Here is a 12,575-nt window from a genome sequence, read left to right as displayed (position 1 = left end):
GTAATAATAATACTTGTATAAAAATATTGTATGTAATAATTACTGTCATAATAACTACGATTACGATTATTTATGACACTTCAATATTTGCAATTTTTTTTTTGCATTTTTTTTGCAAATACTATTTCATTTCATCCTCACAACAACCCTGGGAGGCAGGTGCTATTATTTTTCCTTGTTTCAGAGATGAGGAAACAGAGATTGAGTGATCCGTCCAGGGTTACAGCTGGTATCTGGGGACACACTTGAACTCAGGTCTTTCTTACTCCAAGTCCTATACTTGATTCACTCTGCTTATCCATAGGCACCTCACCAGTCTGGTCATCCTTCTCTAGCTATTAGGCCACATACTAATACCTTGTATACGAGGAAAATGTGAGAGATTTTGTTAAATAGCTTGCTTAAATCCAGGCATGCCATGACTACAGCATTCCTTTGATGATCTACCAGAATAGTAATTTTAAGAAAAAAAAACTAAAAAAGGCAATAAATTTTGTTAGGCACTTGCTGTTCCTGATGAAGCTATGCTAACTCCAAGTAATTACTTCCCTTTCTTAATTCTCACAAACCATCTCTTTAAGAATATATTCTAAAACCTTGTCAGGAGCCCAAGCTAAGCTCACAAGCCTATACTTTTAAGAACCTGGTTGGTCTCAGTGTTTGTCCATCTGCCCGTCTGTCTGTCTCTCTCTTTTTCTCTTTCCTCTCTCTCTCAAATCAGGGCATGTCCACCTCCTGATTGTCTTAGCGAAAGTCTAGGATGAATTATTAAAGGAATGGTTTATTAGCATTTAGGGAAAGAAAACTTGTGGGAGACAGTATGGCTTCATAAAGACACCTTCTATATAGCTTGTTTGTACATCATTATTTCCACGTTGTCTCCTCCATCAGATCGTGAGCTTGTCAAGGGCAGGGACTTTCACCTTTCTTGTTTCCTCAACATTCAGCACAGTGCCTAGAACGTAGATGGTACTGAACAAATGGTTATGGACTGATGTCAGGACATACTAACCTCATTTCTGTTCTGATAATGTTCTAGATCTGGGTCACTCCTGTATATGTTACATTCCTCTCCTTAAACTCCACAGATGCAGGAGTTCTTTACTTCCGTATCCCTAGCACAGTGCTTCACAGTCATTTATTTACTGAGTACAGTTCTAGTATCTTTTACAAACATATTTGGGAATACAGTAAAATTTTAACATGACATGCGACAGTGATCCTCCTTTTCCATCTCAAACCTTCCTGACTACAAACCTAACCTTAATGTGAACTTTCATTCATCACAGAAAGCAATATTGCAGAGTTCACTCAGTTAAACTATTACTTACAGACTTGACGTCCAAAAGAGTGCTGGGTTTGGCGTTAAACACCCTGGGTTTAAACCCTGGCTCCACTGCCTGATAACTCTGTGACCATAAGCAAGTTAGTTAACCTCTTTGTGCTTCAGTTTCCTTGCCTATAAATGAGCAGTTGGATTCAATGACCGCTGATTTCCCTTCCAGCTCTACATTTGTGATCCTATGAATCACAGAAATTAGAGGGACCTCAATGGCCATCTAGTCCAAGTCATATACGAAAAGAATCCCTACTACTACTATAAGCTACCCCACAAGCAGTCATCTAGCTCCTGCTTGAAGGGAAAGCTACCGTCCTGAGGCAATCCACTGTACTTTTGGACAATTCTAATTGTTAGGAAGCTTTTCCTAATATGAAGCCTAAATTGGCCTCTCTGCAATTTTCACCCATTGAGTCTGGTGTTTCTCACTGAGGCAGCCTTTTATGAATCTGTTCTGCAAGATAAACAAATACAGTCGTCATATGACAAGCCCTTGAGGCCCTTCACCATCCTGGTTGTCTTCCTCAGATGCTCTCCAGATTATCAACATGCTTCTTAAACCATGTTGCCCACAGGGGTTAAGTATAGCTGAACTATTAACCCTTTCCCTCTCCCAATCCTGAAAGCTATGCCCCGCCCCCCCCCCCCCGAAGACATGCCCTTCTAAATGGAACACTAGACTATATTAGCTTTTTTGATTCCCAAAGCACACTGCTGACATGTAATGAGTCCACTAAAAGCCCCAGAAGCTTTTCGGAATAACTGCTGTTTTACCACATCCGCTCCATACATACTTATGAAGCTGACTTTTTGTACTCAAGTACAAGACTTTACATTTATCCTGAGTTTCATCTTCTTAGATTCAGTCCAGCGCTCCAGCCTGTTAAGACCCTTTCACATCTTGACTGTTTTCTAGTGTGTCAGGCGTCATTCCCAGACTTATCTTTATAGAAGTCAAAACTTAAATTTTAAAAAATATTCAGCTAAATGAACACATTCTACGCCAAAGAATCTGAGGAAAATAAATACAGCATACTGGAACAAACCTGTGGTGTTGGAGACTGAAATCCATTCACCCCTGCCCCTCCCAAAAAATACCAATGGGTCTCTACACACTGTGCTAGAGGCCTTCCTCACTTTGTCCCTGCATCCTGAGTGTACCATTGGAGCACTTTGACTGTCCACCTGTCATCCCTCATTCTTATTACGTGACCTGCCCATCTTCTCTCCGTACCATACAACTCCTTCGCTGAAGTGCAGCAAACCTTTTAGAGACACCTGTGGACCCTTGCATTTTGTGAATCTTCAACCAGCTAACGGGATTAGGGGTCAAGGAATTTTGTTTTAAAGCATTATTTCCTCATAGTGTTCTAAATAATAATAGCTAACATGTATATAGCACTCACTATGTGCCAGGCACTGTGCTAAGAGCTTTACGCTGATCTCATCTGATCCTCACAACAACCCTGGGAGGTAAGTGCTGCTCTTTTATTTTTTACATTTTACAGTTGAGAAAGCGGAATCAAACTGACTTGCCCAAGGTCACAAAAGTAGTAAGGTCTGAGGGTGGATTTGAACTCAAGTGTTCTTGACTCCAAGATCGGTTCCCTATCTACTGCCCCACCTAGCTGCCTACAACACAAATTAAGATTCTGTTTTATAGAGGAGATTCTTGTTCGGGTACAAGTTGTACTAAGTGACCTCTGAGCACTTCAAGAAAAAACTTCAGTATTACTTCCCCCTCAAAAATATTAAAAATTAAATTAAATATATTTAACAACATATTTCAACAACTTATTACAAGGCAACAATTCAGCATAAAACAGATTCTGTTTCCTATATTTTGATGGTGTCCTTGACGTATATTCCATTGATATTTCATATCTAAGCCACTTTTCCATTCCACCTACAAGTAGCATTCATGGGTTCTCCCAATATATTTCAAACCTCTAAGCAGTTTATAACAAAAAAAAGTCTGGGAAATGATGCTTTAAAGAATTAAGTCACAGAATCAAAGAAGCAGCAAAGATGGTTAAAAATCATGGAAGAAACATTTACATTGTGCAGTTAAAGGAAAAGATGACAAGAACAGAAAAACCTTGAGTTCCAATTGGAGCACAACCAGTAAACTGTCTTGTTGACCTCAGACATATCACTTGACTTCTCCATCTTTCAGGGAACCAAAAAAAGAAAGTGGGTCAAAAGCAAAACTTAACTGGAAAAGTGAGATTCAATAAGTCTGAGTCAAGTTTTCCTAAGTAAACAGCTAAGAAATCTAAACATTTGGCATGACTGCCTAGCTTAGCTGACAAGGAGCTGAAAAACCCCATAGTGATTGCCTGTAGCTCAGTGACACAGGCTCTCTTCATGTTATTATGAGAGACGTGGTAATTTTTTGAATACTTACATTTCTCTTCTTATCTGTATTTGCTTCTTCAGCTGCTTTCTGATACCTTCAGAAGAGAAAATAAGATATCATAAGATCAATAACTGTTTCAAAGGTTACAACCTAGAAGGGATGTCAAAAGTTATCCAATCCAACTTTTCATTTAACAAATGAGTTACCTGAGTGCCAGGAAGGGTCACAAGTATAGGAAGCATCAGAAGTGGGACCCACCAGATCCTCAAACTCTGCCACCTGGCTCTTTCTACTCCACCCTTCTGGTCTCTAAGAAAGCCAGTTGGGGCATATTTCAGATACACTACCCACTGAGTGTCTGTGGTAACTTCATCTCAGGGTGAGAGTTACGAGGTATTTAACACCAAATTAGATCAGGTGTAAGGGTGATGCAGTCTGGTCCAGATTGAGCTAAGTTTGTAAAGCCTGAACCTGGATCACCCTTAGTTTAAAGACTAACAAGGGCCATCTGGGGTGTTTAGGGACCACTTCAAGGAAAATAGGGAAGATAAAGACCAGCATAACAGAATAAAACCAGCTTACTAGGAGTCTTGAATCCAAGGTTGATAGGGCATTTGATCCCTTAAAGCCACACTCCCCATTATACCAAAATCCGCCAGTCTTACTATGGTTAGCTCCTACTTACCCAGTGCTTACCAATCAGTGCTAAACAAATTTTAAAGTGACTAAGCTGGGTAAAGTTCACAGACTATTACTGTGACATGTTCAACAGTTAAGCCGCTGTTTGGGCAGCAGGGGTACACCAAGAACCAGACTAACAGCCAAGATCTGCTTAGGTTTCTCAGTCTCCGGAGAGACCATAAGGCCTGTACAACAGGTATAAGTCCTTCGGGTTAAGTCCCCTTGAACATCCTACTCAGCTGCCTTCAAGAGCTCTTCCCACCGGTGATACTCTGCCTGAATCCACTCCTCAAGGCGTAGGAGATGCCCACCCTCTCTTACTCTCTCATTCTCTGTGACACTGAATCCTGGACTACCAAAGAGCAAACATTCCCCCCCAACTCCTGTTGCCTACTCTTCACCTCCATCCACTTCAATCTTATCCCTGTCCATGTCCCTCTCCAAATCAACCCATCTCTTCTACTTGTGCCCTCAAGAATTATCACTTAGAATTAACAAACCTACCTTCATTCCACTTTCTCTCATGTTCCTTCCTTCTTGCTCTTGATATTCACTGAGAGGTGTCCTCCCACATTTATCCCACCAATGATACTACGTTTCTTAGCATCCTTTCTGATACCTGTTGCATTGTCTCATATACCGCATCCTCCGAAAAATTTGTCTGGGGCAGGGTTAGAATACCACTTCCAGACTTTCTCTGCTGTTACCACTTAGCTATCTTCTCTTCTTAGAGGCTTACACTGTCCAAATATATCAACTAATCCAGGCCTGGTGGCTATTATCTCCTGACACCAAGTACATTCTTCCTTCTTTCTCAGTGAATTGCTTTATAGTCTCCCTCTCTACCCTAGCTCCTGCTCTCATACTAGAGGAGACTTTCAGCTTTATACTGATGCTCCCTTATACACTCTAACCTAAGATTTTATCAATTTACTCAACTTCCATGATTTATTCTATCATCCTACTTCAGCTACACATAAAGCGGACCACATACTTGGTCAGGCTGTTGCTGATAAATGTTCCACTTCCGTTCTCAAGAACTCTCAAATTCCTTTATTCTCTCATAATCTTTCTTAAAAACAAACAAACATTTAAACACTTACTATGTGCCAGGTATTTAAATAAGCACTTAAAAACATTCTAATATTTTTAGCATTCTTTTTAAATTTTGAGTTCTAAATTCTCATTGAGAAGGTAAGCAATATCAGTTATCCATTATATGTGTGAAATTGTGCAAAACATATGTCCCCATTAGCCATATTCCAAAAAAAAGCAAGAAAAGTAAAGCAAGAAAATTATACTTCAATTTGCATTCTGAGTCCATCAGTTCTCTCTCTATAGGTGGATACCATTTTTTTCCATCATAAGTCCTTTGGAATTGTTTTGAATCAGACTAATGTATTGATCAGAGTAGCCACATCATTCACAGCTGATCATCATTACAACAACACTGCTGTCACTGTGCATAATGAACTCTGGGCTCCTCTCATTTCATTTTGCTTCAGTTCATACAGGTCTTGCCATGGTTTTCTGAAACCACCTTCCTCACCATTTCTTCACTGGAGCATAATAATACTTCATCACAATCATATGCCACAACTTTGAACTAAGCACTTGAAAAAAATATTATCTCATCAGATCCTCACAACAACCATGAGTTGTAGGTGTTATTCCTATCTCCATTTTACAGTTGAGAAAACTGAGGTATCACCAGCAGCTTTTTTCATAATCTCTTATCACATCTTTCTGTCTTACTCCACCTAAACCTATTTGTTCTCACCAAAATTTCCAAACTCTCTAGCCTTCCATATTTTCCTAGACCATTGCCTTTGCTCTGACTACACTCTCTTCTCTCCCCAGTCTTGATCTCTTAGAGAAACGGTTTCTGTCCTCTATCTTGTACTTTTATCCTATCACTGATCACACCTTACTAAACCCCACCCCTAGTTTGTACCCAATACTTGCCTTCTCTGCAGGAATAGGATACAATTGGTAGTTTTGTCACTGGGGGAAGGGAATGTGGATCTAATGTGGAATGAGGAGACCTAAACCTAGGGGCAAGTGACTTACTGACTTGATGCTGCAACTTCAACCTAAGGCTAACTGCATACCAGGGCAAGCGGTGGTCATGGAGATGAGGCTGCGTGCTTGCAAGAAGCAAGAATAGAAATTGGCAGCACCTTCATGTCTCTGACCAAGTCAAGGAGAAGCCTGCAATCTGTTGCTTTGAATCAATAGCACCTTCTAGCTAGCAGAGAGTGGGACAAGCAGCAGTGTACCCACTTAAGGAGAAGCCTGAAGTTCCGTCACCCAGACTCAAACTGAGGGATCAGGAGCTCGCTAAGCTCAGACTAGGAGACTAGTAATCAGACCTGGCCCTAGATGAGAACATTCTGGACACACTGAAAGTTTTCTCATCTGGCTGCACTACCTTGGGACTTCTCTGACTTCTCCACTATGTCCCAGCACCTCCCCTCACAATTAGATTTTATGCTCCTTGAGGGTAGGGACTATCTTTCTTTTTTATATTTGTATCCCCAGTGCTTAGCAATGTGCCTGAGACATAATAGGCACTAATAGTTATTGACTGATTGAGGTTTTTGACTCAGCCACACCAGGGATCTTTTTTTGAATTAAAATTTATTTTCTTATCTGCAATTTCTGCCCCCTTCCTCCCACCTCCAACCCCACCTCCATTGAGAAAGCAAGAAAAACAAAACTAGTACTATAAACTTGTGGAGTCAAGCAAAACCAATTGCTGAATTGGCTAAGTCCCCTCCACTCCCCTCCCCCACAATGTGAATCCACTATTTCTCTATCAAGAGGCACGTAGCTCACTTCATCTTGAGTCCTCTGGAACTGTGATGGGTCACTGTGCTGAGAAGTTTTAAATCCTTTCAAAGTTCTGTCTTTAAAATATTGTTGTTACTATATAAATTATTCTCCTGATTCTACTCACTTCACTCTGTATTTATTTATTCCCATGTTTCTCTGAAATCATCCTTTTCGTAATTCCTTATAGCACAAGAGTATTCCATCATATACGTACCATAACTTGTTCATTCTTCAATTCACCTCCTCAGTTTCTAATTCTTTGCTACTATAAAAAGAGTTTCTATAAATATTTTTGTACATATGGGTCCTTTTTGTCTTTTTTTGATCTCTTTGTGGGCTAGGCCTAGTAGCTGTATCACAGATCAAAAGGTCTACACAGTTTAGTAGCTTTTGGGACACAGTTTCAAACTGCTTTCCAGAACGGCTAGAGGACCAACAGCTCCACCTAACATAGTGCATTAATTTAGCTGTTTTCCCACATCCCCTCCAATATTTGTTATTTTTTTGGTCAACTTTGCCAATCTGATAGATGTGAAGTAGAACCTCAGTTTTGTTAATTAGCATCTTTATGATTATTAGCAATTGAGAGCATTTTTTCATAGAGCTATCAATAGCTTGGATTTCTTCCTCTGAAAAGTACCTATTCATATCCTTTGACCATTTATCAGTTGGAGAATCATTCTTGTTCTTATAAACTTGAATCAGTTCCTTATATATCTTATTTATCAGAAAAACTTGCTGCAAAGATTTCCCCCCTTTTCTGCTTTTCTTTGTTTCCACAAAAACTTTGAAATTTTATCCGTGGTACATTTTACCTTCTGTGATATTCTCTCTCTTATTTGATCACAAACTCTTCCCTATATATAGGTTTGACAGGTTATTTCCTCTTGCTTCTCTAATTTGTTTATGTCACCCTTTTTGCATAAGTCATGTGCCCCTTTGGAGACTGTCTTAATTTGCAGTGTGTGTGAGTTTTTGGTTTCTACTCAGTTTCTGCCAGGCTGCTTTCCAGTTTTCCCAGTAAGTTTTTGCTGAATAGAATTCTTGCTCCTCCAGCTGGGATCTTTGGTTTTTATCAATCTGTATAGTGAAACTGAGCAATTTTTTACCTAGTACCAAATTATTTTTGATTAATGACTTGTAGTATAGCTTGAAATCTGATACTACTAAGACCTCTTTCTTACCCACTTTCTTAATTCTCTTGAGATTCTTGATCTTTTGTTCCTCCAGATGAATTTTGTTATTATTTTTCTGGTTCCATAATGTAATCCTTTTATAGTTTAGTTGGTAGAGAACTGAATGATTAATTAATTTAGGTAGTGCTGTCCTTTTTATTAGATTGGCTTAGCTTACCCATGAGCAATTTATATTTCTTCAATTATTTAAGTCTTTTTGTAAAGAGTATTTTGTAATTGTGTTTATATAATTCCTGTATCTTGGCTTATGGACTCGCAAAATTTTATACTTTTTGCAATTATTTTAAATGTAATTTTACTTTCTAGCTCTTCCTGATGGGTCTTGTTGGTAATGTACAGAAATGATGATGATTTACGGGAGTTTATCTTATATTTCACAACTCTTCTGAAGTTCTTACTGTTTCAATTAGTTTTTTAGTTGATTGTCTAGGGTTCTCTAAGTAAACTATCATATCATCTCCCAAAAGTGATAATTCTGTTTCTTATTTTTCCTATACTTATTCCTTTAATTTCTTTTTCTTGTCTTATTGCTATAGTTAGCATTTCTAGTTTTATATTAAATAATAATAGAGATAATGGACATCCTACTTTACCTCTGATCTTACTAGGAAGGCTTCTAGCTTATTACCATTACAGATAATGCTGGCCCATCATTTTAGATAGGTATTGCTTACCATATTAAGGAAAGAGTCATTCTTGTGCTTTCTAGTGTTTTTAGCAGGAACGGGTATTGTATCTTGTCAAAAGCTTTTTCTGCATCTATTGATATAATCATATGATTTTTGTTGTTCTTGCAATTAATATGGTCAATTATGTTTATAATTTTCCTAATATTAAACTAACTCTGCATTCTTGGTATGTATCTAATCTAGTCATAATATATAATCTTTATATGTTGCTAATTATTCTCCTTGCTAATTGTTTATTTAAAAATTTTAAATAAATACTGATTAAGGATATTGGTCTATAGTTTTCTTTCTCTACTTTGACTTTCCCTAATGTCTATCATATCTAAATTTTCTAACATTCTACTAAGGTCCTTTTGTTTATTTTAATGGTTAGATTTATCAAGAACTGAGAAGAGATAAATTGAGATTCCCTACTATTATAATTTTACTATCTATTTCTCCCAGTAACATTTAACTTTTCCTTCAAGTATTTAGATGTTATGCTATTTGGCACATATATGTTTAGTATTGATATTAATTCATTGTTTGTGATACCTTTCAACAAAATATAATTTTCCTATTTATCATTTTTAACTATGTCCATTTTTGGTATTGTTTTGTCTGAAATAACAATTGCTACCCCTACCTTTTTTACTTCAGCTAAAGCATAAAAATTCTGTTTCAGCCTTTTATTTTCATTATGTGTGTATCTTTCTGTTTGGTTTGTAAAACTTGGACTCAGTCAAAAGGCTGCACCCAAGGACCTAGAAGGCCACATGTGGTCTTGAGGTCCCAGGTTCCCCACCCCTGGTCTAGACACTCATGACCACTCTGTGTTAAAACACAGAACAAGTTCACATAGACCAAACAAGGCCCATCAATGTAATGAAAAGACTAAACATAACAAATATCATTGGGTTAAATTTGTCACTTAAAAGGCAGCTGGAAAGAACTTTGGACAGAAACAATGAGGCTCACGGAATTCCCAAAAGAACTGAAAGTAGTTGAGCTCCACGTTATTAACTGAGGCTAGTGGTAGAAGAATCTCTAAAAATCCTTTTGGACCTTGCCACTGAGGGGTTGGTGGGAGCAATATCCACAACTAATTTGGTTGGAACTCATGATATTAGGACCTGCTGCACAGCTAAAACTCATCAGCCGTACTCTAAGAAGACTGGAAGGTGCCTGTGACCTAGGCTAGTTTTTTTTTCCCCTAAAAAGGAAATGAAATCACTCTAGAGACTGAATTGGTCCAGAGGACTACAGCTTAAATTCTTTACATAACTTCCTGGATGTCTCGGGTCACTATGATCATAAATCACAAAAGTCCAGTGAACAAAGAACTGGCATTCCTGAGGTCTGATGGACTTTTCACCATTGGGGGCATCAAAACACCCTTCTGACTGGGCATACTATCATGGCAAATGAGGGAGATCCTGTGTCCAAACTGCTTCAATTTTTTTTTGTTTTTTTGCTTTTTGGCAGGGCAATTGGGGTTAAGTGACTTGCCCAAGGTCACACAGCTAGTACATTTGTCAAGTGTCTGAGGCCGGATTTGAACTCAGGTCCTCCTGACTCCAGGGCTGGTGCTCTACTCACTGTGCCACCTAGCTGCCCCCAGACTTCAATTTTGTTAATGTGCTAACAAAGCTTTTACAGAACAGCATTCATCACTGACATACAGTATTGCTATTACTGCGTGCCCTGGCCAACAGATATTTCAAACGACAAATTCTGAATCTCTGAGTTAGGAGGACTTCCTAGAATGTTAATTTGTAATTGGTGAGGGGGAAAGAAGGAACCTAGAGTGCTAGAAGACAATAATTAATTATAGGGAAGATGGTAGAAATTATTTAAAGAAATTCTGTATGAATTGGCTGTCAGGTTAGAACTGTTACCTAAGTGTATTAGAGAGCTCCTTGAGAGGCACTTCTGTATGAGCAGAGGGTATTATAGAATATCAGAGGTGAAAGCTGTGGATCTCAGAAGACATTCCTATCTCTCAAGATTCAGCTCAAGTGCTACTTTCTACATGAGGCCTTTCCTGATCCCATATCCACTTTGTATATTCAATGTGTGTTCATGTGTGTGTCTGTGGGTGTAAGTGTACACATACATACACATGTATAAGGAATACACATTTCTTTCCCTATTAGAATGTAAACATCTTAAGGTAAGAACTTTGACTTTTGTCTTTGTATCCCCAACACTCAGCAAAATGCCTAGTACATTGTAAGCACTCAATACACGCTTATTGACTGACTTTCCTAATGGGCATCAATGGTACTACTAGTCTCCCAGTTCACCGTTTTTGCTCCCCTCATCTACACTTCCTTTATCAAATCAGTGAAGAAATACTTCTAATTCTTCCCGTTAATCTCTCTTGATTCACCCCTTCCTTTCATTTTTATAAGCACTACTCTAATCACTTCACATGTGGATTACAACTACCTCCTAGCAACCTTCAGTTTTTGTCTGCTCTGAACCATTCTACACATGACTATGAGAATAATCTTCTTCAGTCTCTACTTACCACTTCACTTTCCTAATCAAAGCAGCTTCATATTGCCTAGGATAAAAAAATCTAGACTTGGTCTGTATTTATGGCCTTTTATCATAATGGTACCTCCTTCAATAATCTCGCCAATCTGATTTCTCAATATTCCTTAATAATGACTTTCCACTCCAGTCAATCTGCTTTCCATCTTGAGTATACTATTTGCTAATCCCAATGTCTCTGTGACTTTATACCTATCATTTCTTCCACTCCTTTCTACATACTTTTAGTAAGCTTTATATTTGTTGATATTCTGCTTTATAATTTATTCTGCTCAGGCTGTTTCATATGTGAGTTTTAACTTTTGTAACTAAGTGGTAAATTCCTTACCATGTCTTCTACTTCTATTAATATGCTTCTCTGTAGATCTAAATTGAGAAACCACTTAGTAAATGGTTAACTAATTCCTAGGTCAGCATCTTCAATCTTAATATTTTATACAATATGCTTCTTGGTCCCTTATTCTCTAATAAGTGGTAATATTTGCTCTGGATAATTATCAATACTTACTTGGAGAATATTTCTACAATAGCAGATGACTTGTTCTTATTGACGAGAGAAAGTTCTCTGGCAGTGATCCTCAATGATTGAGAAGCCCATTGTCGCCTGTTAAATGGAGTTGGGTCCATCTTGTTTCAAGATGCTGAAATTCCCCTGGAATAAGGAACATCAGATGATCAATGTCACAATGCCACCAAGTGCTGACTTGAAGGAAGCAGGACAATATACTCAAAAGGACACTGGACAAAGAGATCTTTACAATCCCTAAAGCACTATCTGAATGTCAACAAGTAGTAGCATTAGTAATCACCTTCCCACTAACTGGCTATGTGCTACTAGACAAATCGCTTTACCTCTTTCTAGTCTGTTTCTGTATCTGCAAAATAAGGAGACTGAATCAGAAGCTCACTTCTGGCTCAAAAATTCAGTGCTTCTATGA

General features: G+C 38.3%; 1 protein-coding gene across 1 annotated transcript in view; it reads right to left on the bottom strand.

The window, feature by feature from the left end:
- Positions 1-12,575, bottom strand: part of LIMA1 (LIM domain and actin binding 1) — a 105,375-nt gene that overhangs the window by 51,773 nt on the left and 41,027 nt on the right. Inside the window, exons 2-3 of the mRNA XM_036761161.1 lie at positions 12,146-12,289; positions 3,747-3,792 (exon numbers count right to left, since the gene is read on the bottom strand). Coding sequence (XP_036617056.1) covers positions 3,747-3,792; positions 12,146-12,264 — 165 coding nt within the window. The 5' untranslated portion in view covers positions 12,265-12,289. The remainder of the gene's footprint in view (positions 1-3,746; positions 3,793-12,145; positions 12,290-12,575) is intronic.

The sequence above is a fragment of the Trichosurus vulpecula genome, chromosome 5 (assembly GCF_011100635.1).
Source record: "Trichosurus vulpecula isolate mTriVul1 chromosome 5, mTriVul1.pri, whole genome shotgun sequence".
In the NCBI taxonomy this organism is placed as follows: Eukaryota; Metazoa; Chordata; class Mammalia; order Diprotodontia; family Phalangeridae; genus Trichosurus; species Trichosurus vulpecula.
This window is presented reverse-complemented; position numbering and strand designations above follow the sequence as displayed.